Source organism: Balearica regulorum, chromosome 1 (assembly GCF_011004875.1).
Source record: "Balearica regulorum gibbericeps isolate bBalReg1 chromosome 1, bBalReg1.pri, whole genome shotgun sequence".
Lineage (NCBI taxonomy): Eukaryota > Metazoa > Chordata > Aves > Gruiformes > Gruidae > Balearica > Balearica regulorum.
Genome location: NC_046184.1, coordinates 102,273,578 through 102,300,474, shown reverse-complemented (window position 1 = coordinate 102,300,474; position 26,897 = coordinate 102,273,578). Strand labels below are relative to the sequence as shown.

Below are 26,897 nucleotides of genomic sequence, written 5' to 3'. Positions count from 1 at the left end.
AAAAGTTTGGGAGATTATGTTTTTCATGGTTGTCAAGAACATTCAAAAATTACTAAAAAAAGTGTTCCACCTGCTGGCATACATTATGGGCTCTTTTAAAACTCCATTTATAGAGCGCTCTCTCTCCTTACGTATTGGTTACCTTGGCCATTGCACTGATCCCTCTCTCCCCGTTCCTAGTTTCCTTACAGAGCACTGGGGAAGGTGGCTGTCGTTCCTTCATCACCTCACTCCCTTGCAAGCAGGCATAAGCACTCGCACAGCCCGACATAATGGTCAGTGCTCCCTCTGTTACAGAGCATAGGAAAAACCTGGTGTCTCCCAAAACATCATGCTTCAAGTTTTCAGTGACTGACTAGTAATTAATTACCCCAAAATAGCAACTGAAGCTTTGAAGCTCAACAGCACAAAGCTGATCAAACTGCTCAATCTAGTCATCAGCAAGAAGGATGCTCTCCATCAATCTACTGTGTCATTCTGGAGTTGCAGCTTTCAATACCATAGTGTAAGGTATTCAGGCATTGTATGTGCACTAGTATATTTACATTATATATCTAAAAGTCTCAGTGAACTTTTTATTAAATACTTTTCATTTGGATCACGTATCTGAAAGTAATATTTGCGAGGTTCCAGCTGCCAAGACTTCCAAAATCACAGCACTGACCACCAGAGAACCCTCCCCCTCTTCTACCAGTAAACACCTCAGCTGGATTTGAGTCTTTCAAAGGGATGTAGAAGTGCCACTTCAGGAAATCGCATACCAAGACCAATCCCTCTACAAAAGTCCATTAAAACACATACTTGTCCAGAGTGACCAGTAGTCAGAGGTTTTCCACAGGCTACAAAGAAAGCAGGGTCAAATCCCCATGTCATTTGATGCAGTTAGAGTATTTGTATTTGACATTCTGAACAGGAGTAGATGCAGGTCTGAGCTGAAGGAAGGAGGATGAAGAACTCAACTGCGCCACTTTTCCTGCACTCAGTGCTTGTGCAGAGTTTGCCAATACATATTAGGAAGACGTGCAACAAGCTTAACCACTCCCTAACAAAGCCTCACCACAACAGGGACCAATTATTTCCTATTGCAGGTGGTTCTCCCTTCCCAATTATGACTAAAAACTTTATCCAGAACACAAGACTTTTTTTCTCTTAAGTCCTGTCTGAACTGGCACCTTTCTAAGAGAGATTTCCATTGCAAACTCACGGTCACTCCTATTTTGAAACATCCTCACATAGCCAGCAGACCTCAGTAAAAGAAAGGGGTCACTGGGATATCACTGCTGCTTACTAAGTTTTTGCAACGGGCAGAAAACTGGGCCATCGTTTCCATAACTGGTATTTTCCATACAGTAAGGATTATTCAAGAAGTGACTTTTGTAACAAAAAGTATTCTCCATAAAGCATTCTAGATAATGCTTTTTGTCACTCTCCCCAGTGGTCAGTTAAGCCAGGTTTCACAGCATTGTTCCTTTTAAGTCTGTTTTACAAGTGATTGAATGCTAGAGAGATGAGCAAAATGCTGCCTGCAGTATTTACGCTTATTTGTCACAGCTCGAAATTGGGCTGGGACACTGAAAGCATTTCAGAGCTTGTGCAAATCCTCCCTTTGGATTATTTACAACCTGTTGATGCATATTCAGGAGCATACCATAAAATATCATTAAAGTGATAAATCCGTCTTAACTACTATGAGCTTCCCCATCTCCTCACACTTTCATACATTTTCAATTCTTGTTTTCCTTCCACTGCTAACCCAAATGAGATATCTTTTTAATAATAAAACAGGCAGATTGAAATTGCATGATGCTGACATACCTCTGTTATATTCTCACCTATGGTGTGTGAAACTGAGTACAAAGAGACTATTTCACTGAAGGTGAATAATGCTTGGTGAAGAACAGGAGTGACAACCATTTGTTGTAAAGGGATGCTGCAGATATCAGCTGTAAGCTAAAATGCATTGTAACTAATTCAATTTGGATATACAAGTAGCAAAAAAAAAAAAAAATAATCTACAAACTGTTCCAATCCACGGCAGAAAAATCTGCTTTAACACCAACCTCTGTGGTACTTGCACAGCAACACTGTTGTTACTGAAGTTTATAGTCCAAATTCTTTCGTTTTAAGGCTCCAATTCTCCATTCTACAAGCATCTATTTTACCTATTTCCCCTACTGTTTTGTCTCTTTTTACTCAAGAAACTTCCTCAATTGAAAAGTCAAGAGAAGGAAGCAGTTAATTCTTGCCATCGTTTCCCTTCCCATACAGTAAGTAGAGTTGTTTTTGCTAGAAATATCCATATTCTAAAGTAGGAAAAAAAAGTCAAATTCCCCTGGAGCACAGTATTTCTCTGCTTTATCACAAACATCTGTATACTAAATGTCATCTGTCTCACTGAAAAAGGAAATTTTCCCTCCTTCCGAAGCAGTCAGACATGTGGTGTACTGTAAGCCATATTTTGTGATTATTACATGAAAGAAAAAACATCCCAATATGTATTCCTTTTCCCCAGGTAACTATCAAATTGCAGCCAACTGTAATTCACAGAGACACTGGGGACAAAGCAGAAGTGCTTATTCAGCAAGCAGGATAGTTCACAAGTTAAAGGGATGGCGTACATTTGTAAGCGAGGATTTTGGTCGCAATACAGGCTGACTGCATTTTAGCAATGTGCTATTTCTGCTGATACCAACCTTGATGTTTCAGGATTCTGCACAGTTCTAGAACCACCATACACATAGTGAAGGAGCAGAGATTAAACCAGCATTTTATTGCTCAAATACTATGAGGTCTCACATGCAAGCACACACAAAAAAAGAATAAAATACCTCTCCACTGAAAGTTACAAGACAGCCAAGAATAACACCTTTTTTTTGCCAGGGGAACAAATAAAGCAAAGGAGTCTTTCCTGCTAATGCTCTTCCCCAAGGCATCACCCTTGCCCCACGTGATCAGAAGCATCCTTTAATCCCTCTCCTCGGGACCGTGCTAAGGCAGCAGACAACGTGTGAGACCACAGCTCGGGATTCACTGAGGCTTTTGTCCTAGGAAACACAGCACAGTTATCATCCAAAGGAAAATGGTACACTGCCTGCTAAGTGCCTTTTGCTTTATCTGCAAGCTCTTAAACCACTAAAATAAAACCACGCAACCACTAAAATAAAAGTAGTCCTACCTCTTAAGAAGGACTGGTTTAACTGCTCCTGCATTACCACACCAAACCCTGGCTTTGTACCTAGTGCCATCCAGCTGAGCCATGCGCTTCACTTCCCTCTCCTTCATACAACACGCACGCCACGCATGGAACATTGCCATCCAAGCCAAACTTCCCAATCCAATGGGGGGGGGGGGGGGGGGGGGGGGGGGGGAAGAGAAGGAAAACACAGGTGAAGAATTCCTCATGGTCTGAGTATTTAACTAAGCAGAAAAATGCAGCATCATGTTGATAATCCCTTTTCCCTGTTCCTATCCAGACTCCTAGACAGGTCTTGGCACTGCAGTCTCCAGAAAAACTGTTTCCTGGTACAACTTGGCCTCTCACTGAGTGAAGTATTTAGAGGGTAGAATTATTATCTCAAGCTGCTGGTTACTCAGGAGTTAAGCAGGAATTTTGCCCAGTTTTTGTGGGTTTTTTTCCTCCTGAAGAAAATTTCTCTTGAACTTGTCATCTTCTAAAGATGATTTGTTCGCCTCATTTATATTCTCATGGAAAGGATATTTGTGATCCGGGATGATGATTCGCTCTATTTCTCTGGTGTATGACTGCGTTACATATGCTGTCTGCAAAACTAGGAGAACATTCCTTGTTCATTAATGTCTTATTCTTACTGGAAGAAGAAAAATAACCAATAATTTTCATTTAGACTACTGTATTAGAAAATTGAAATATTACACATAGCAGTTGTCGACATGGTTTAAAGGTTTTTGCTGTTGTTTATTGAAAACTCTTTCAAGTTCAAATATCAGAAGTCAAGAATTCCCAAAATATTATCTCAGATATTGAAAAGGAAAACAAATCATGTATCTTACAGTTATTGCTATTTACTATCAAGTTATGGCCAAGGCATAGTTGCACATTTCTTAAAGAAAACTTGGACCATTTTAAGGCGTGTACAGTCTCACACTGGTCAGTGAGGTGAAAGCTAACGGTAGCAGGCAACACGGGACAAGAGTTGTCTAAAAGGAAGAGATGTCTCCAGGCTGTGGAGATAAGTCCCACAATTTGTGTCAGTTGCTTCAATTTGGTTACACTTCCAAGAGTGTATTTTTTTTTCAAGCCAGATATTAGCTTTGGTTTACATAGCATTAACTATCTAGCAATTAAAATAGTTAATAAGATAGCAACCATATTTCAAAATTGTGTTTCTGCTGTAAGTAAAAAAGAATTTGCAGCATCAAAAGACTTCCATAGTGCTTCAAAATTATTATAACTGTTGTCCCAAAGTTGCACTATGCCTAGTGCTTTATTTACCTTTCCTTAAAGCTGTCTGAGAAACCAGATGTAACAAGGTTACTGAACTGGAAGTAAAATTATACATACGCTGGAGGGGAAAAATAAAAAAGACAAGCTGTATTTAATGACTGGTTATTACTCTGGACAAGAACGCCAGGAGAATATTAGCATAAAGATCAACTCTATGAACCAAAACTGCCATCGCTACCCAAACTGTGAGCAACTCCAGATCTATAAGGCTTTCTGAAGCAAAAATCCTTTCCTCTACAAATCAGGCAAGCTCAGGTGATCATTTCACATTTTCTCCAGGTCACATCACATCATAAATTCCTCCACCTGAACAGCTTCTTGGGGGTTGTGCAGCACCTCCCTCAAAATCAATTTCCAACTTTTCCATAGGACAAGAGAAATTAGGGTAGTTAATCTTCATGTAAGCACTAATATTCAGAGAGTGGTCTCTGGCTATTTCAGCAATCCTCCTAGAAGATGAGAACAGCCACTCTGAAGAGCTGGGCTGCTTTTCGAGGAGGTAGGCAGTCACTCGTCTCACCAGGCACCAAGCCTAACAAGAGCCTGCTAAATGTGTAAGATCGGGGTCCTGACTGGAGCGCATTTTGCAGAGAGAAAAAAAAAAAGCAAGGTGGCTGCTGACAGAAATGATAAATATTTCAGAGACTAGTATAAAAACACTTCAAGAATTTGCCAGGTCGTGCTGAGGTCTTGAACACGGGTGATGATTCTGTGCAGAGAGGACCTGTCAGGCACCGCAGCCTCCCAGAGAGGCTTCTCCAGAGAAACGCTGCGTACTGCAGCTATGAAACTGTCTCAGCACTTTTCACTTCAGTTTCTGACAACACATCAACCCCAAAATACTCCCTGTGCAGCTCCTAACTCCTGTCTTGGCCTGAACTTGGAGGAATAATAGTGCTGGATTTAGAGCAAAAGGGTGTTGACTCTTACTTGTAACCCAAAAAGAAGCATTGTTGACACGAGCTATTTTGAGGAAGAAAAAAAAATAATAAATCGGGCTACACAGAATTTGAAATTTAGAAAGTAGGCTGTTCATCAAATTTGAAAGTGTTATTTAGTGGTACACAATAAAATGAATAACTTGCACTCTCCAATTCCCCAGTTAATGTTTATTGATTAAGCTTTTGTTAGAAAAGGGCTATTAGCAGTGCATATTCTTGGACAAGTGCTTAAAGCAAGTGTTGTAACTTATATCTAACCATTTGTTCAGTGAAAAGCATTTACAAAGAATTGTTTTTAACTCTATTGAAGGGGGAAAAGTTGGAGTAATTTCGAACAATGCAAGCAGAACAAATTGGAAAAAATGCATTCTATCTTATTGGGTTATAAAAACAAGTCATTGCCAAAGTTTTATAGAGGTACGGTTAGTACGTTCAGGCTTCCATTGTACTGAAAAAGTCACTTTTCTATTTCCAGACTTCAGAGAAAGCTTTTTTGGGAAAAAAAAACATTTTCTAGTGCATCAAAAATAGATATTGAATTATAAGTACATTAATTGCATGCAGCATTCCATTTACCTATAGCCCTTTTGAAATTAAACTACTCTTGAACATTAGAATTTCAGCCACCATTCTAGCATGTTTCATTCCTGGAAAGCACAATTTTCATCCTGAATGAGTCAAGAAAAAAAATTACAAACAATTATCAGGCAATTATATCATTGTTGTAAAGGCATTAACCAGCTGAGTCACTTAAATCTAGTCAAAACAGAGCACTCTGCTTTCACCTCTCTTCACTTCCCACCTTTCAAGAAAAGGGGTTTAATAAACAATAGCATGTTGGTAATAAGTTTGTAAATAAGCATATTATGGTCATCTCTGGACATTTTCTTATGAACTTTGCTTACAACAATCACAGGCTTTTACCCCAACTAATTTTTATTTCTAATTGTAGTTTGAGGCATGATATTTTCATCCACACTGCAAGGATTTTTTGGATAAAATTATTAGAGTCTGAGAATCTGTAATTATAAAATAATAAATTCAGTATTTGTTATATAAACTTGCAAAGTCAAAAGAACAAATCCTGAAGATATTTTGCATATCCCTACGTATATCCTTAACAAATAACAACTTTCATTGTCCAGAGTCCACAAGTATACAACTTTGGATAGAAAGTAGTCATCCAACAGTTTTCTACTCAGTGAGTTTTACAATAATTATTGCGCAACATTTCTTGTGGTCTTTTCTGCAGAACTTCCAGAATTTCAGCTTAATATTCAGCAAAAATAAAAAAATAAAGAGCTGTGTGGTGCAGTTGACATGCTGGAAGGAAGACAGGTCATCCAGAGGGACCTTGACAGGCTGGAGAAGTGCACCTGTGCGAACTGCATGAAGTTCAACAAGGCCAAGTGCAAGGTCCTGCACGTAGGTCGGCGCAATCCCAAGCACAACTATAGGCTGGGCGAGGAATGGATTGAAAGCAGCCCCAAGGAGAAGGACTTGGGGGTGTTGGTGGATGAGAGAAGCTCAACATGAGCCGGCAGTGCGCGCTTGCAGCCCAGAAAGCCAACCATGTCCTGGGCTGCATCAAAAGAGGTGTGACCAGCAGGTCGAGGGAGGCGATTCTGCCCCTCTGCTCTGCTCTTGTGAGACCCCACCTGGAGTACTGCGTCGAGCTCTGGGGGCCCCAGTACAGGAGAGACATGGAGCTGTTGGAGCAAGTCCAGAGGAGGGCCATGAAGCTGATCAGAGGGCTGGAGCCCCTCTCCTGTGAGGACAGGCTGAGAGAGTTGGGGGTGTTCAGCCTGGAGAAAAGAAGGCTCCAGGGAGATCTCATGGCAGCCTTCCAGTACCTGAAGGGGCCTACAGGAAAGCTGGAGAGGGACTGTTTATCAGGGAGTGTAGTGACAGGACAAGGGGCAATGGGTTTAAGCTGAAGGAGGGTCCATTTAGATTAGGTGTTAGAAAGAAATTCTTCACTGGAAGGAAGGCATTGGAACATGTTGCCCAGAGAGGCTGTGGATGCCCCATCCCTGGAAGTGTTCAAGGCCAGGTTGGATGGGGCTTTGGGCAACGTGGTCTAGTGGAGGGTGTCCCTGCCCATGGCAGGGGGGTTGGAACTAGATGATCTTTAAGGTCCCTTCCAACCCAAACCATTCTACAATTCTATGAAGAATAATTGTTGTTCTTTACTTGAATACATGTTGGATCATCATCAATATAATATAAACAGCATATCCTAAAGATCAGTATACTCAAGGACTCCAAGAAAGTGTAAAGGAAAGTCAGCTTTAAATACTGGAAGATCAGGAAGAGTCAGATGGATACGAAAAAGACATTTTAGAATTCAGAAGTCTCAGGCACAATCTCTCAATAATACCTCAGGTGCCATTCTGATAAACCTTTTGTTTTTCCAACCTTATATTGGAAAGAGTTATCATAAAAGGACAGCCTTTCTTAGGAAAATAAATGTGAAAATAGACTAGCACTGCGAATTTTGCATTTTCAGCAGTGTTCCAAAGTTTTCATTAAGTACAAGTGATTATACAGAAAAGGAACCAGGTACTCTTGCCCAACCTCTCTCCCACCTCAGCAAAGTCCTAGATAAAGTATTTTGCTATTTCATTAAAAAAAAAAATCTTGATAAATCCAACCTATTCATATTTCCACCTCCCCCCATGGGATTTGATTTAGGCTAATGCAAATACTTTTTACAAAGGGGAAGAAAAATTCATATGCTAAGAATTAGAGATAAGCATTTTCAGAGCATCGAAACATTTGACTACCTTAATTCCAAACATTTAAGTTTAATGGTAAAATATAATTTTACATTCTCAAAAGCATGCTCTGATGAAGCTTAAACTTTGCAGAACAGTAGAACTAAACCCCTTTAGGTCATAGGCACAGACATTACCATTAAAGACCACGCCACCCACTAACAACAGGATCTTAGCAACGAAAGTAGGTACTCCACATCAGACATTTCCTCACCATTAGGTACAGAATTCACAACGTGCGTCAAAACCATCTTTACATTGCTTCATAAAACAGCCCTGAGAATCACACAACAGTGAGGTAGAGATCACTAACAAAGCCAAGACCCTGGGGGCACTTACAGTTCACCTGAGATGCCCCTGCAGCAGCCCTGGGCAAGGCTGGAGCCCACACCCTGCAAGAGAGTCCCTACAGAGGCAGGAGCCAGGTGCTACCTTCTTCTGCACAATGTAAATGTATCAGCCATGAACCATCTTACCTTGACTTAGGCACAACAGATGAGAGGAGAGACACGCTGAACTCAGCTGTACTTGCCTTTTCCCTGGCATCCAACAGGCCAAAACTTTTGCCTAGAGCCTGAACATTGCCACTTTAGGTGCCAACCCTAAAAGTCCCTTCTTCTCGTTCAACAGCTAAACCTTCAGTGGCAGAGCTCCAAAGCAAACCAACACCTTGCCCAGAAGGATAAGACTTGCTACTAAGGTTTTGTTTTTCAGGACATGCTGTATTGCTGAAGCAGAGATCCTAGCCACTGCAGACACTTTAGCCCCCACCCACTTCAAACAGCAAAACCCACCTATTTTGTTTCTGTCCCTTTATAGAAATCACCTGCTGTTTCCCAGCTAGATCTGATAGCAAACAAATGAGATGGCTCCCTGGCATCGAGTTTCTCCTAGTCAGCGAAGCAGATCAATTGTTACATTTATAAACTCAAAATAATATATTTATAGGTTTGAGTGTGTTTTATTATTAACTGCAAAAGATTTCCCTCATAAAAACCTTCCAACAGATTGGTGAATGAATTTTCCATGTTCTTATATGCATGTAAAAGTTCAGGAAACCAATCTGCAAGTCTTTTTGCAGACAACAAAATACACTTAGGAGGAATCTTAGTTTTCACCTTTCTTCATTTTTGCAAAGATAGTTTCATAAAAGTAACAGCAAGCAGACAGTGGTTAAAGTTCAAACAAAGCAGTAGCTGAACTTCACACAGACAACACCAGGAACAAACTAATGAGCCATTGGTCACTCCTATATCAAATAAATCTTAAGATTATGCATGTGACAGATCTCCTAATCATATTTTACTATTCCTCCTAAATATTCTAGTCTATTCTAAGATAAAACAGGAGTAGGAAGCAAGAGCCGCCCTTAGGTGTATGAAAACTATTCTGAAAGATTGTCCCTACTAAATCTTAAGATCAAAGATTTTATCAGAGGTGAGGGAGTGGAATGGCGCCTGAGAAAGCAAAACACATGCACAGCACAGGAATTACAGGGAAGACGACGCCTCAGAAGGCGTCTTTCTCTACGAGGGAGCAGGTGAAGGTCTAAAGCTTTTGAACGTATGCAAGGGTTTGCAGGATAGAAGTCAGAAAAACACAAATGAAGGGAGAGAAAAAATATGTAGAAAAGTGGATGTTTCTGGGAAATGCATGAAAGAAAAACATTCAAAGTTCCATGATGACAGAGGGAGCCCATCATCTCTCAAAAAAGAGGGAAGGCACAGGGGTGAGCGATGAAAGGCAGAAAACTTAAGAGAGGTGCTTATCTATTGGGAAATGCTTGGATGCACAGCTTGGGAAATGCTTGGGTGTGTGGTTAAAGCTTTTCAGGGTAAAAGCAGAATTGCCAGTAACTTCCCCAATCCTCTTGTCTTTGGAGAAAGGCAACTGTCACTAGAAAGTTCCCCTCCATTGTAAATAACTGGAAGGCTGACTGAAGTGAATGACCACGAACTTTACCAGCCTCAGATCTTGAGGATCTCATGTAATATGCAGCTGGTCAATATAAATCTATGTTTCTTTTATTTCTTTTTTATTTTTTTTTTTTAAGAAAACACACTAACCACTAGTGCTTTCCCATGACAATCTTACCATCACTTACAAAGTTACAAACATCTCTTGAAAAATGAAGGAGTAATCTCATCTCTTGAAAAATAAATCTAGTGACTTATTTAGAAAAATATCACAAAAGAAACTTCTCCTATACTCTTTTAGCAGAACTTTTTACAGTTTCAAATTAATCTGAGCTTTGAAAGAGTATGCTTATTCACTCACAGAGGAAAGCATACAGATAGATTGGTGGGGGTCCTAAAATATCATTTACATTTTTACAAGCCAAGAAACTGGGGGGGGGGGGGGGGGGGGGAAGTTAACATTACATATTTTCAGAAATGTAACTTGATGACAAAGCTGCTTTTTAGAAAACAGGGACTTTTAAAATCTCAAATACATTCATTCCATAGTCTGTATTTAAAGCAAATCCACAAAGCTCTTGCACAAAAGAAGGTGAACAATCAGTCAGCTAAACACTATTCATTAATGATGCAAGAAGCTATTTCAGAGTGTGGGATCTTTAAAAGCAAATGCTGTCATTGAAAGACGCATTTATTTAGAAGCCATTAGACTATTTGTCTCATCTATTCTTCCATATCCTCACCTGAGCTCAGTCTGTTTAAGAACAATGCGATCAGTCAAGTTGTTTAATAATGAAAGATTCAAAATCTTTGCAATAAATATGTCCCTGGGCTTTTCATTTTCCAATGGAATTTTCTAAATATGAATCAAAGTAGCAGAAAACAAAAAGACTCAGAGATGTCTGAGCAAACCCTAATAATTTTAACTTAAATTAAATGTTATCTATCTTCTGTGGTCTATTTACTTTTTAGTCAGTCAGAACCACCCACAAAGATTTCTTTAAAAGAACCAGTAGCAGCTATTTAGTGCCAGGGTGGGTTGGAAATGTATCAATATCATTCTGGATTAAGAAAAGTAAGGGAAGGGGAGGAGGATTTTTTTCAAGAAGTCTGCCGTCTTAGCACTTGGTGGAAGCAAGCAGTGGCAAATATTGATCTAGCTATGGAAAAAGTCACATTGGTCTCATTCAGTCAAAATCAGCACAAATGTCCATGAAAAGTGTAGAAAAAGACTTAGAGCAAGGGACGCTGGACTTGAGAGCACCGAGACAAATGCATGCAAATCGTGCCTGACAAACTTGGTGGCCTTCTATGATGGGGTTACAGCATTGGTGGATAAGGGAAGGGCAGCTGATGTCATCAACTTGGACTTGTGCAAGGCATTTGACACTGTCCCGCACGACATCCTTGTCTCTAAATTGGAGAGACATGGATTCGATGGACGGACCACGGGGTGGATAAGGAATTGGCTGGATGGTCACACTCAAAGAGTTGTGGTCAACGGCTCAACGTACAAGTGGAGAACAGTGAGAAGTGGCATCCCTCAGGGGTTGGCACTGGGACCGGCACTGTTCAACATCTTTGTCAGCAACATGGACAGTGGGATCGAGTGCACCCTCAGCAAGTTTGACGACAACACACCAAGCTGTGTGGTGTGGTCAACACGCTGGAGGGAATGGATGCCATCCAGAGGGACCTTGACAGGCTGGAGAAGTGGACCTGTGCAAACCACATGAAGTTCAACAAGGCCAAGTGCAAGGTCCTGCACGTGGGTCGGCGCAATCCCAAGCACAACTATAGGCTGGGCGAGGAATGGATTGAAAGCAGCCCCAAGGAGAAGGACTTGGGGGTGTTGGTGGATGAGAGAAGCTCAACACGAGCCGGCAGTGTGCGCTTGCAGCCCAGAAAGCCAACCATGTCCTGGGCTGCATCAAAAGAGGTGTGACCAGCAGGTCGAGGGAGGTGATTCTGCCCCTCTACTCTGCTCTTGTGAGACCCCACCTGGAGTACTGTGTCCAGCTCTGGGGGACAAGGGGTAATGGGTTTAAGCTGAAGGAGGGTCCATTTAGATTAGGTGTTAGAAAGAAATTCTTTACTGTTCGAGTGGTGAGGCACTGGAACAGGTTGCCCAGAGAGGTTGTGGAGGCCCCATCCCTGGAAGTGTTCAAGGCCAGGTTGGATGGGGCTTTGGGCAACGTGGTCTAGTGGAGGGTGTCCCTGCCCATGGCAGGGGGGTTGGAACTAGGTGATCTTTGAGGTCCCTTCCAACCCAAACCATTCTATGATTCTGTGATTCTATGATTCGGCCACTGTGGAAGACATGCTTTCCTTTAGCTATTGGTCCTCTTCCCTTTGGCTCTCTTTTTCTGCTCCTTCTCCAGCATGAATCCTAAGTTCATTTTGAGTAAGATTATGTAGATACTTCCTCTGGCCTTCCTGATGACTGATGTCATGACTTTTTCTTTCCTGCAGAAAACAGATCTAGCTACTCATAAGATTTAGATTGTTAGACCTGCTCTTTTTTTTTTTTTTCCCCTACATCAGGGAGGAGGCAGTTATTCATTTCATGAAGTTCTTATTAGTTTTGAAAATATCTCCAAGATGACAAAGACAACTCTTCTCAGTGAAAATGACTGAGCCCCATAGACTTCAGGAAATCTTCAACAAATCTGAATGAGAACAAAATCAGCCCATTACAGAGACAACATCCTGGGGCAGAGACCAAAGTTGCGTGTTATCAAAATAATTCTAGTAGCCTATTAGCAGGGAATGAAGCTCTGGGTTTTCTAGGAAGGAGTCTGACTGAACAAAATTCTCTTAAGATATCGAAAGGGAAAGACTGTTCTAACATCAGAACCTGTTATGGGACATAGTTTAACTCTTGCAGTTAACATTGCTTATATGTGCTCATTCCCAATGATTTTGAAATGTCTGCATGTGGATTTGAGAAAGCAAAGGCACAATTTCTTAGTACTGATAATATGGAAGGGAAGTTCTTCTTCATTTTAAGTAGGTGGAAATTTCCTTTCCTCTATTGTCCACAGCTTTCTTGTCCTCAGCTGATATGGTGCATTATATATTTTACCTCTATTGTTATTTCATTGTTTGGAACCTTCCCTCTATAAAAAAAAGTAGCAAAATTGTTTAGGTAAATATGAATAAGCTTCAAGAGGTAAGAAAGTCAAGAAGTTACTTCACCTGCCAGTGTTTTTGTTCTCTTTTATGCCTTTTTGCTCTTTTATCTAATTAGATGGAAAGAAGAGCTTGTTGCCTACCAATAGTGTCTGCAGTCCTCACACAGTGGACAATCCATCTTTGGTCAAGGCTTCCAAATGCAACCGTAATAGAAATCATTCTAACACAAATACAGGAAAAATAGAAGCAAATAGACACAAATAAAAAGATGATGTACAAAAGGGACAGAGACAAAGAAATACAGAAATGACACAACATTGCAGGGAAAATACCCCATAATAAACAAACAGAATATCAACAAATTAGAGAAAAGGCAATGCCTGCAGAAATTAGGAAAAAGCACAATAAAGTGGAATACAGCAGGGACTAGTCCATTACCTTTTCTTCAACTAAAATTGCTTCAGATTTTGTTGAAGTGGAACGAAATAAATTTTCTCTCAACTTAATGCTGGCTTTCCCTCTTCAGAGCTGAATTGTGTTACTGGCACTTTGGTATGTATTTAAGTAGACATCAGGCTTTTTTTTTTTTTTTTTGTCATTTTCAGAAGTCATCCCCATGCCACTGATTTTTTTATCAGCATTGACACATCTCTGCAAGCAGTACTGACATCAATAGTTCTCATGATCAGTATTTATGCAAAACATTTTTCTTTGGGGAAAAAGACATATTCGGGTTTTTTTCATTACTGAGCTGAGGTCTGAATTTGTTGTTTATATTACTGTTTTACATGCTACAGCAAGCCTTTAGCTTGAGGTAGCAGATATATTTTAATGATGTGCTGAGTAAGGAGACTATTACCTGTAGCTATAAGCAAACTGTACACCATTTTGCCCTGTAATTAGCATTTCTTCCTTTTGCTAATCAAACTCATCCATTTCCAGTTGCATACTGCTCCGATACCAGCCTCTGTGTGTTTGTGTGCATGTGTGCAAGTGTGATCACAGCAGCTGACAGAACAGCAGCACCCAGCCAAGTGGAAAATACAATTTCCAGAAAATAAAAACATGCATTCCCAGAGACAACAATCTGCCTAAAGAAGTAATCTGTTAAATGTAATTACCCAGTAATTTAGCAGTGAAAATTATCAAGATTTCTCTTGCGGCTCTCATCTGAAGGTTCTCTCAGATTCCTACCTTCTTCGTTATGATTAAGAATTGATTTGATACTTACCAAGGGCTGACATATCCACCTAAGATCTTAAGCAGTTAACACTTTGGATGAATAATTGTATTGCACGGTCTCTGCTTTACAAAAATATGAAATATGGAGGACATCCTCACTTTTGAAGGAAGGAAGAAAGCATAGCGATTTTGCCAGCTTCTGTAGTTTTTGGGGTTTTTTTACTATATGAACATATACCTTGATATATGTTGGTTTGAAGAAAGCTATTAAAACCCCAGTAGACAACTGGAATGGAAGTTACTAAATCTAAGAAAGAGATATTAGAGTTCTTCCTGACATAATCTAGTTATAAAACAGGATATAAACATCCTCATCTTCCCTCTCAGCTGTGTGTCATATTCAGTTTTCACATTCTGGAAACACTCTAATGATTTATTTTTTTTTTTCTGGTAACAGTAAATTTCATGGTTTTGTTCTGAGTGACTTTGCATTGTATTCTTCTATTCCTGTGCATCATGAGAGAACATTCATGCTTTTTTAAAGTCCCAATCTCTTTCTTGTTCTTCAGTTAGCCAGTGCTGTGCATCTCCTTTCCCGCCCTCTCTCCACAGAAGTTGTGGCATTTTCTTTTTTCCAAGAGGGAGTCTTGGCCTCTCTGTTTTTCTTTGGAGAAGAGTAACCCACCGTGACCTGCCCCATACACCATGCTAATTCTGCTGCGAGGCATGCTTGAGCTTAATCCAATGGCCACTGTGATGAGAGCGGGTTTGAATATGTGGAGTGTAAGTATTATTCACAGAGGATAAACATTTTCACTTTTTTCCTGTCTAGATACACAGCAATGAGATACACACATTTCATTAAGTAAAAATGATTAGCTGTTTTCCTAAGCAGCAATCTTCATTCTCACTTAATAGTCAGACTTTAAGAGACCTGAGAGTGTTTTAATTAAAGGATGCAAACAAATAGTCTGATTCTGAGAGACGCTCAGCACCTGGTATTGCAAACCACAGATGGTCTGTCACTGCCCCCGCTGACCTGCTCCACTGACCCTCATTAAGGGCACAGCACAGCACATTACTGGGACGGCTGTGCAAGGCAGAGTCGATGAGGCTACACTCCCTACTCTCTAGACACCGTAAGGTAAATAACAGCTTCATAACCCCTGTCATCTAACTGAAGTTAGCCTGGCATCTGCATATCATATTTTATCCCAAATGTGTAGATATTTATACTGAAATAGAAAAGGCAAGAATTGCGAGGCATCAGTCCCTCGGTCGTGCTGGGACTCAGCAGCAGCTCCTAAAGATGGCTCTGATGCCAAACGCTGCCAGCTGCACTGCAGGTTCAGCAAGCTCCTTCTCACCTCTGCTGACCACAAAGCCACCCATTAAGCACCCTCACGCTGCTCTGGAGGGGTTTTGTCCTTAAGCTGAGACGGCTCCAAATCTCTGTGTCACGCTGATTCAGCCTCCCTTCACACCATACCAGTTAGTCAGGATATGTACAATAGATAGATATGCTCAGAAAGGAGACAGAAAGAGTAGAGGGATTTCAAAAGGGGAAAGATGGTCAACTAGAGCTCTTCTAAGGACAGAGCAGTAAAAATCAAAAAGGCCACTGCAATGCTGAGATGTTGCCTTGATAAATGTCTCTGCCAAAGAGGAGCTTCTTCTCCAAGACAGCGTGGTCCTAGAGACTAAACCGCAACTTTTACCTTTCATAAACCCAGTGGGAGGAAATCTCTTCACATTAATTTCTTACATCAGTTTAAGCTGTTTTGTCTTGTCCTTGGTGTCTTTGGTTATGCCTGGGTAAGCGGGGTCAGGGCCACTTCTCCACCCCGCAGAAAGCCAATGCGTTGTGTCCAGGGGTGGCTCTGGCTGAGGGCATGGTGGGGCCCATCCCCATCACAGCTATAAAAACCTCACTAAAACCTTTCTTTGTCCCTCTGTCTGAAGACAGATGTGCTGCAGCAGGATAACACAACGGAGGCAAGGTAAGAGGGAGATATCAGGTACCAACAGCAGCAGCAAATACCACGTTACGACATGTAGCAGCTTGCTACCACACGTAACTAGTTTCCACAGTGGGGTTTTCCTGGGGGGGGTGGGGGGTGGTCAGCAGTGCGAAACAGTTCACAGAGCTCCTATACTTTCAGGTGCCAGCACCTTAGCCCTCCCTCACTGGGGATTTTACTGGCTATCCCCAAGGTCACAGAGGATGGAAATGTGGCAACTCAGGCAGAGCATGACAAGGTGCATGTAGGAGAAAGCTACAAAAGTCCTTCACAAGTGAATGGCTAATTTTGTGGTGGTGCTTTCTGCTACGTAACTAAACACTCTCGTCTTCATTATCTTGGTAATGAAGAACACATATTGTTCTTACCTAGTACAATACTCTTCTCATGATCCCAATGTATTATATGCACACACACTACTCCCTACTGAAAAAATATACTGCTGAGATCCTCACAGCTAAAATACATTAAAGCTGCCACTGACTGTGTCGATATACAGCTAATTTTAAATCCGCCCCAGTTTGCCATAACTACAGTGCTGATAAGAAACAGCCCTTGGCCTGTGCTCTCCTCTGAATTATGCCTGGGCATCATCTCAGAGTGCTAGCTGGCACAGGCTACCATCACACCCAGGAGCGTGGTACAAACTAAAGAGCATGGGCAAATATATGTTCATGCTCAGGTCCTTGCTCTGATCCTGCTTTGTTTACTGGAAAGATGTGGCTTTGTAAGTCTGCGCAGGCATACCCCGGAGCTGAGGAGGGAGAAGGGAATAGTAACTACCCATTAACTTCCCAATGCACCTGCAGCACAAAAGCATGAGCTTTACCACACTCTTCACCAGCATGCTATTATGCTTTTCCAGAACAAAAGCCTTTCTTTTCTCAAATCCAGGCCTGGTAAGGAGGAAGTATATGAAGAAAAAAAAAAACCCAGCATCCCCACCTGATTGACCTCCAGGCCTGTGGATACGATCCAGGCAGAGAGGAAAGATGGCTGTGAGCAAACCCCAGCCGCCAGATTTACGTTAGTGAATGGGAAAGAATGAAGCAGCAGGGAACAACTAAACTTCTTAAAGTCCCCGGAAAGAAACATGCCAGAAAGAAATGGACCCTGCAAACAAAGGAATGCCACACAGGAAACACAAATTATCCATCTGATTTATTGCACAAGGGGGATTGAAATGTGATTAAAAAGCCCCCAGACTTTCCAATGTACCAAATCTGTAGCATCCGGAAGGGAGGAGAGCTTACAAAGGACAGTGGCTTACAAACCAGCTCAAATCCTTCTTTCTCTCGATACTGATGTGAGGCAGAGTCTGCAGACAAAGAGGAAAGCAACCTGGACTTCATGGCTGGATACTGGAATTTCAAACACCGTCGTAAACTGAGGATTCCCTTCCCCACTCGTCTCCCACGCCAGCTTTACACACCAGCTCATTATCATCTACCACACCAGCCCTGGGGAGGGAGAGCTGAGATGCTGGGGAGGCCATTAGCTGGCACACGCAGGGAATAAGTAACTCCGTAAGTCGCAATGCTTCCTGAGGCTTTGAATGCCCCCATCCCCCAAGGTGATAAATGCAAAGAGCTGAAAAAGGCTGTCTGTTCAAGTGGAGGGTGACCGTGACTCATGCCAATCTTCCGTAGCCTTGCTGACGTCTTCAGATCCAGATTTTCTGATTTAGTTTGTGGAGAGTTAATACTAAAATGGACAGAAATCCCTCCTGGGATTCTCCTGGCCACAGACATACCTGGAGAATTGTCTCTGAACAAATTTCTGAGATACTGGCGACCAACTCTGTCAGCTCAAGGCAGAAGTTGGGACTAGCATCATCGCTGGTGATGAGCATTGTTTGAAAACAAAAGATAGGGAATGCAATCTTGAATCCAAGGAACCCAATTTTGTTATTGTTCATCTAAGACAATGCTTCTGTCTGCATCAAGTCTCTCAGAAAGGGACTAAAATGCATGCACAAAACTCAGTAGCGTTCTGCATCCACAGCCCAGCCACCACACCAATTTTTTATTTGCTTTTTATTTATCATTCAAATAGTCCAATATTATTATTTGTGTTGTCACTGTGCCTTGGAGCCTGAGTCCAGGATCAAGCCTTTAATGTAGCAGGTGCTGTGGAAACTCAGGGTGAAAAAACAATCTCAAAAAACTTGAGATCTAAGTACATAAGCGATGTGGGCCTTCTTCCTCCAGTAAATGTAGTGACCCTGTATACAGCTTATACAGCTATTACCTGTTCGGTAACCTTTTTTTTTTTTTTTTCAAATGCAGGGGATTAAATAGCTTTATCTAAACTAATGCAAATATCACTTAAGCTAAGTAAAACTTTCCCAACGTTGCTTTGACATATGCTTTTTTCTAAATAGAAGTTTTAAACAATCAAGAAATACTTGTTCATAAGCCCAATGGCTAGGTGTTCTGTAGAACAGCTTGCTGGAGGGATAGAGTGGATACCAAAAGTATAAATTTGTTTAAAAGGTGTCTGTAGACACTCTTATAAAAAAATATCCCTCAAGGTGATTACATTCAAAGGCATAGCTAGCATTTCAAACTTGTATTGCCTAAGCTTCAGCAAGATGAAAGGGTGTACCGGGACAAGGATCTCTCTGTATTTGCACAGGTCTTACACTCTTTTCCCAAGTACCCACTGCCAGCTCTCATCTGAGAGAAGATAATGGACTTAGAAGGACTTTCTGCCTGAGCCAGTATGACTGCTCCTATGTAAAAGAACACAACAAAGAATTTACTCTGAAAAATAAGCTTTAAATTGCTACCTGTTATAATCAAAACAGAAAAGCCCCTTCTTGCTACCTTCAAAGCTATTGCTATAAGGCATGCCAGCTGATAAAGCTGCCACTACATTGAGTAGGGGGCAGCTTTGCTCATGAAGTACAATCTGAGATTGAGCCACGGTTTGAAACCGTAAGAACACACGAAGAACAAAGAGTAGCAATGAGCAAACCCAAAGCAAACACCACGGGAAGCAAGAGATCCTAAGGAGATATTTGAAGAAGAAGCTGGAGAGACTACTTACTCACACTGTGACATCCAATGCCCTTGCACACTGTTTTGGGAATTTCTGCCACCATCAATGTCACTCAAGCAGTTTTCCCTAGCAGAATTTTTTTATAAGGTTTATAGGCACTGCAGAAAAATCATATACTAAATCGTCAGTTCTAGGGAGGCACTTCCACATCCCCATCAGACCGAGTGCAATGCCATCAATCTGAAGCCAGATGCAGACCACAGAGCGAACACAGGTTAATCATAAACAGTCAACTCTTACTCACCAGGAGCAGCGGCTGGAGCAGCACTGTTTTGCTTAACCTCTGCTATTTCTAAGGTCACTTGTATAATTAAAACTTCATTCATTAATTCAAACAATAGCAGGAGATACATGCGACTGGTAGCTGAGGGAGGAGAAGACTGTATTCTCTAGTGCCAAAACCTGCAAAAGAAAAACCTGTGCTCAGCTCATATAAAACTGGAACTTAAAAAGCCTGCAGAAGACACATCCTAAGCAGCCACCTCAGAAGCTGGCAGATACCAAACGGTCCAGGGAGACTGCCTCTGTGTGATGCAGGTAGTTAGAGCTGCTATCTATAAAGATTTTCCTTTGCCTTGTTGAATAACCAAAGGTATAAATTAACTGCTAGCACTTTCAGCTTTTCTAAGGTTTTGAGGAATAAAAGTTTGCAACCATATGTAGGGACTGGTTTCACTGAAGCATGTTTTGGTTTGCTTTAAAGACTTGTATAAACAGAGGTCCAAGCAAACAACAAACATCATGAGCTAAAGGAACGAGTATTAACTGGTACCCAGGATTACTTAGTACCAAAGTAAAATATGCATCAGGGAAGTGAACTGCACACAGCACATAAAGAGAAGCTCAAAGCACTGCTTGCAAATAGGTCGTCTGCGTGGTACTCAGCCTCCTCAGATGACTGGCTAGAGCAATCACTGAGACGTCTTTCAGAGGCCCAGTGCGGAGTGCCTAGAAGAGAGAGAAGGCACTGAATAGCTGTGCAACTGTTAGTAGGTGCTGAAGAGCCTGGAGCTCAGCCCAGGGACAGCAGGTCAGTTGCCTCCCAAGTACGTCTAAGCACATCCCTAAGGTATCGCTCAACTTCAAAACCTCCTGGATCAAATATATGACTCTGCCAGCTGCTCTTTTGCCTTTGCAGAAGAACTGAGCACATACTTGTCCACCTCTCCACTACATCACATGCAGCCTGGCACCTCTTCCTCAGAGCCTGGTCATGGTATTTTGGAGGAGGCCAACAGTCTCATCCGTGAGCACGCACTTCTGAGGATCCAAAATCCCACAGAAGTCGGGCGCTTGACACACACCTTCCTTCCCCTACTTCCCCCTACGAGGCAGAGCCTGAAAAGACGACGACTCGGCAGAAGCCTTTCCACCCGATTTAGGGTGCACCAGGGCCCCCCCGAGGACTCGCGCGGCTCCTCCCAGCCCGCGTCCGGCTCGGGCAGCGGGGAAGGTGGCACAAGCGCAGGGCAGCCGCCGCAGGGGACCCCTGCTGCTCCCTGCGCGGTCGGCCGGGGGGACGTCCCTCCCCACGGCACGTTGCACCGGAGCGAGGAGGGGGACGGGACACCACCCGGCAGGTAGGCGCATCCCCACGGCTGTCCGGCAGCCGCGGGCAGCGCGGGTGGAGCATCGCGGGTGGAGCATCGCCGCGCCGAGCATCGCCGCGCCGCATCCCGGCACCCTCCCCCGGCGGCGGCCGCCCCGCCCCGCCCCGCTCCGCCCCGCTCCGCCCCGGCGGCTCCCGCGACGCGCGCAAGTTGCGGGGCGGCGGAGAGGCGCGGAGCCCGCAGCTCTCCGGGCAGAGGAGCTGCCGGGGCGGCGGCGGAGCGCAGGCGGCGGAGTTTGCCCCGGGCGGCTGGTGCCTCCCCTCCCCTCCCCTCGTCGCGTTTTCTTCTTTTCATTTTTGGCGGGGGGAGCGGTGGCTGCGGAGGGAAGCGCTTTGCTCTCCGCGCCCCGGAGCCGGCCCCTGCCGCGGTGCGGATGCGTGTAGACGAGTCCTCGTGAAAACAGCTCCCGACGTTTCCTAAAAAAGCCAAACCCAAGCAAACCACCCACTTGGATAATTAAAACGGTAAATCTAGCTAACTTTTTATTATCTTGCTTGCTGTGTGCTTATATATGTAGATATTTATGGCGTATCTGGCTTCATTTTGTCATCCTTCGGTTTTCGTTAATTAGCTTCTCTTGTGCTGCCAGAGAACTTGAAATGTTGGGGTTTCGAACAGAGCAGGACTCTCTGCTTTATCCTAAAGTTGGACTGAGGAATGAAAACCTTCCTAGTTCATACCAGCCTTGCAAATATGTTTACTTGTTTTATTAACCGGAACGTAGATGAGATTTCATGCGGCAGCATCCCTTTGAGTTTGCTTTTCCTTAGTTTAATTTTTGCCAATGCGATCTAATATGGCATAGGCGCGTGTATGCTACACACATGCAATCCTGTACGCCGATTGATTTTGTATGCTGGCATTCACATCTGGAAATCCAAGCAGGCTTTGAATCTCTTTAGTTTATGATGTTAACAAGTGAACTGTCTTCTGTTTTCATCCTAATTCAACTTGTGGATCTTGCCAAGACAAGGTCACCCAAATCAAATCAAGTGGCATTTCTCAGCCCTGTAATGATCCATTTCAGTGATGAAACATGCTATGTTTTTTACAGTTTGCACAATGTGTGTAGCTTCTTAATCCAGTAATCTTTTGTTTGAGAGGTTATTAATTTTATACAGTCACTGTATTAGTTGGGTGCTTTATGAGACTGGGCAACCCCAGGCTTTCTGCACATTATGAAAACCAACTTTAGGAGATTATATTTCTTTGTTTTGTTAGATATTATAATTTCATAGATACATATTCTCTCTACTATTAGCTATTCTTCTTCTTGGAGTATTAACCCAGCAGACAATTACCTGAGGAAAATAAAAATTAGGTCAGTTAAAAAAAAAAAAAAAATCAGTGTATACATGGAGAAAAGACTCCCTTATTCTCATAGAATAAGAGAAAATGAGAGTATCGTTTGCATAGCTGGTAAAAATGACTGACCTCAACTTTGCTGTAAAATACGAGCTAAACTTCCAAGTTTAACTCAGGAAAAACTTAGCGTAGACTCTCTAGCTCTTCATTGATTTTGTTTCTTTCTTTTCTGAGAAGTCATTAATGTATTTGTCTACCTCCCTGTACGTACATGTGCATATACACCTGCATAAGCACACATACCAACCTGACAGTGGCCAAGCACGGGACTTGTGATTCCAGTTTTAGAGCTGCAGTGGACTACAATGGTGAGGAAAGGAAGCAGGAGGTTTACGACACGTAATCTTGGGCACATACCTTAGGGACCTTGGCTTGGAGACTGGTCTGGGTAGTCAAAGAAGAGAGACAGGACCCCACGTTCCCTTCAAAGCGCCTAGCGTATGCTGCTGCTCTTAACTGCTGATCACTGTGATTACACCTCTGAATTGCTCTTCCAGGAACTTATATTCACCCATCATTTATCTTGTTATTATTGAAAATGGGTTTGAATATGCATTAGTTGTTTATTTCTAGTCTGCTAAACATTAAGATCCATTGACCCAAGAGGCAAATACAAACTGCTGTGTGCTGACGCTGCTCACTAACTTTCTGCAGTGTTGCGTAAAACGGGAACATGGAAGTAGGGGGCATTTTTTCTCTGCACATAGCACATGAGTGGTTAAGTGGTTAAGCAACACCACTCGAAGCATTAGTAACACTGGCAACATTACTGTCTGAACACTGCAAAAGATACAGCAGTGACCTTTGCATCAGGTTGTTTTAAGGTACTGTAAGCACGCTACTCTTGGTACCTCTGCCCCTTCACAGTTACTATTCACAGGCATGACAGCGCCTTCTTTCTTTGGTGTGATTTCTGCCAAGTCCAGATGATTTCTGCCAAGTCCAGATGATTTCTGCCAAGCCTGTCATAAATATTTGAAAGTTTCTTCATTTTGATTGTGGAGACTGAAGTGCTTAGAGAGTCAAAGGTGGGGGGGAAAAGGTAATCAACTCCAAGCCATTATGAAATTTTAATACAATAATAAAACAGATTTTTAGGTAAGTCAGAAATTCTGCTTTCTTAACAAGAGATTCATCAAGCCTCTGTTGGTTTTATGTTTCCCAGAAGTTTTGGCCTCTGCAGCTCTCATTGCCTTCAGTGAAACCTGCACATATGCAAGCCCAGAATCCCATCCCTTCCCTTCCCCTGTAAGCTCCAAGTTACCTGTTTTTTCATCTAGGCAGCAAATGAAAGGGCTAACAGAATATACTCAGGAGTCACTTACCGCTTGTAGAACCTGACTTTTCAATGCTAAGAGTCCTCTTGAACTCGGATTACAGACAAAACAGGCTCACACTGCACACGACATCTCTCAGGTGCATGGCATTTCATGCCAATTCCACATCTGAGGATGACATACCACTACTTTTAGTGTTTACAAGGGCATAAGTGATTAAAATTCACATTTCTTCTATAACTTACTGATGCATATCTGTTAGAAGTTACAACTGAAGTTATTGGATCTGAAAGAGTAACACCTTCTTGCCCCAGTTCTAAGTTATTGATTGGAAAAAGCCTCATATACTGCCAGATTCAGTGGCTTACCTCTAGTATTAGCCCTTCACCCAGAAATGGGGGGAGCTGAGGGGGATGCATAGCTTCAAAATGAAAGAAAAATTGACTTTAAGACAGCTTTAGTACTTAAAATCAGTTTTTATACCTTTGTCTTTTAAATTACTATACTCCACCTATGGGTGTCCATTTAACCTGTGAGATAACTTTAGAAACTGCTGGAGGCAATTTGTACTATAGATTCTTAAGTGATTAACATAAGGTGCACAATATAATGCATTTTCAGTATTTGATGGGTTGTATCTCTTGGCTTTGGATGCCTTTTTTTTTTTTTTTTTTTTTTTGATGTTACATTCTTGCCTACAGGGTTTCTCTGTAATTTATGATCACAAACAAAGGTTACAGACTCTCTAATTCAAGCTTCAACTGTTATGGCATTTTTATACAAATGCTCATTTACTTTGTCATAGCATTTAGCAAGAAGGATCAGTCAATGTGATCCATTATTCTGCAACTATTGTGTGAAGAAATGATTCTATCAAAAATGTGTCCCCTGGTTATATTTTTTTGCAAACTAATTATATATATTAGACATAATGTTGCCCTCTATTACTACATTATGTTTCAGATTGTAATAAAGTTGGAGAAGTTTCAATGCAAGAACAAAAAGTAGTTTTTTCCAGCTGACATTTGATGTCCACGGTGGGAAAGTTGCACAAGGCAGTTGCTCCTGGCAGAGAAGCAAGTCCTTCAGTGTATGTGCTTCACATTTTAATTAAAACCCAGGCACATTTCAGAAAATGTTGGGAATGTGTATTATATGTATTGAATTTCAAGTGTTACTTTCACAATGGTTCATCTTACAAATTAGTGATGGAACAAGAGACGGGAACGGGCGGTCACTTCCTTCACGCTCCCTTCATGCTCTCAGTTCTCCTTCAGTTCCTGGAGGAAGAAAAGCACATGGGACTACGGTAAACTATGCAGACCCAGACATCCTAAGAATTGACTAAACACTTTTGAGTTTCCTTTGGCTACAGTAGGAGTGTATCACAATGTAATTTGGGAGGCTTACTTGGAAATGGAAGAGCTTTGAAACTGGGTTTGACTCATACAGCTGTGCATCTCTGTGGATGCATTTGCAGTTTTTCTGCAGGAGAGAGGCAGAGAGCCCGAGAATAAAGGCTGGATAGCTAGTTTCAAATAGCAAGCACGGCTTGTTCTATCATGAAGCTTCAGCAGCTCAGCACCACAAAAAGTCTGATCTAAGGGCTCCCATGTCACTCACTTCACTGAAAAATTAGAGGATTTCTATAAAGCGCTAGTTTTTAGAAAAACTACCTCAGTAGACAAGCAACTAGCCTTGTTGAATATATTTAAACAGTGTTTCGTCTTGTCAAAATGCAAGCTGAATTTGGAAAGGTTTTTTTCTGAGTGGCAAGAAAAAAACCACTCAGATACGCCCCAAGCTGAAGATAGGGCTTATCAAAGAGAAAAAACGGCCACCTAAATTCAATTCCATAGAAATTATCTGTCACCATCTTGGGCCTAATTCACTGCATTTTATAAGAAACAATTATTCCACAGTGTTCAATGACAGCATTACTGTTTCAGGCTGTGACTGAACTGGTTTTTTGTTGATGATGGAAAATACAAAGGTTTGATGGCAAAAAGATCCAAAAAGGTGTTAGCAAGTCATCTGGCCCACGTGCAAACACAGCAGTTATGCCATACGTGCTAAATGGTTAGGTCATTCTCTGCCACAGCGAATACTGGATTTCATGGATAGCTTATTCCCTCAAGACTTTCACTATGAGGTGCAAAGAAGGGCTAAGGTGACCTAGCTACCTGCTTGTGTATATACGTATGTGTGTGTGTTAATATGCATACGTACACAAGCACACATACAAATTTCACGGGTGCCAAATATAAAACCCATACGAACAAACAAAAAGTTGCAATGAATTAGGAAGGAACATTGGGAATGTGACCTGCTGGAGAAAGAGGAAAGGAGAGCCGAAACGAAAACTAAGAGAGTCACAGAAAGGTCAGATCCATTATGTAAACTTTGGACAGATTAGGTGAGAAGGACTGAACTGGCTTCCCTAACCCAGAAAAGCTACAGCTTGTGCAGTAATGAGAGGTGATTAGAATTTGATGGATGTTTTATGGTAACACAAAACCAGGAATTCCCCCAAAGGGTGCTTTGTACCTGTTCAAATGTGGTTGCATTTGGCAGCTTCTCCTGACTTGAGGAGAACTTCTGAACTCTGCTGCTGTAAGTCATAATCAAAAATATGACAATTTTAGAAATGTTTGACCTTCAAAATGGAATTTATGAATGTTTAACTACCGCACCTGTAACTGCGTAGTCATGTCTGCAATAACAATTTTGGGCAGACAACAGTCAGATTCCTCTTCCCCCTTTTTTCGCAGTAGCGGGAATAAGTTTCTTTCAATCAAGTTTCACTCCTTTTCCCCATAGTAACACTTCCTTCCTGGAGCTATCTGTAGCTGGTCCTACAACAGCTGAATGAGGAGAGGAGAACAGTTGGCTTGGGTCTTTTCATGGACAGGAATGCCAAATGTTCTCTGCTTAGTGCTTCCTACCTCTAACAGAGGACACAGTACTCGGTGAATCACTCTTAAGGTCAGCAGCATAGCGTGACTTCAGCATCACATTGCATCTTCTCTTCTCCCTCTTTCTCCCAGGCTCACCATCTTTCTTACCTCACAGCAGCTAGGTTTCAGGCAGACCACGCTCTCCTCATCCCCAGCTGTCTGAGTTTCCC

General features: G+C 42.1%; 2 protein-coding genes across 3 annotated transcripts in view; one reads left to right on the top strand and one right to left on the bottom strand.

The window, feature by feature from the left end:
- POU1F1 (POU class 1 homeobox 1) overlaps positions 1–19,654 on the bottom strand; it is a 185,453-nt gene extending 165,799 nt beyond the window's left edge. The window contains exon 1 of the mRNA XM_075769344.1: positions 19,507–19,654. Within this exon, the coding sequence (XP_075625459.1) occupies positions 19,507–19,561 (55 nt within the window). The 5' untranslated portion in view covers positions 19,562–19,654. The remainder of the gene's footprint in view (positions 1–19,506) is intronic.
- A 1,610-nt stretch (positions 19,655–21,264) lies between these two features.
- The window catches only part of HTR1F (5-hydroxytryptamine receptor 1F), a 121,088-nt gene continuing 115,455 nt past the window's right edge, over positions 21,265–26,897 (top strand). Inside the window, exon 1 of one of the 2 annotated variants that reach the window (XM_075742917.1) lies at positions 21,265–21,592. The gene's annotated coding sequence lies outside the window, so the exon portion shown is untranslated. The remainder of the gene's footprint in view (positions 21,593–26,897) is intronic. The other variant, XM_075742918.1, reaches the window with a different exon arrangement.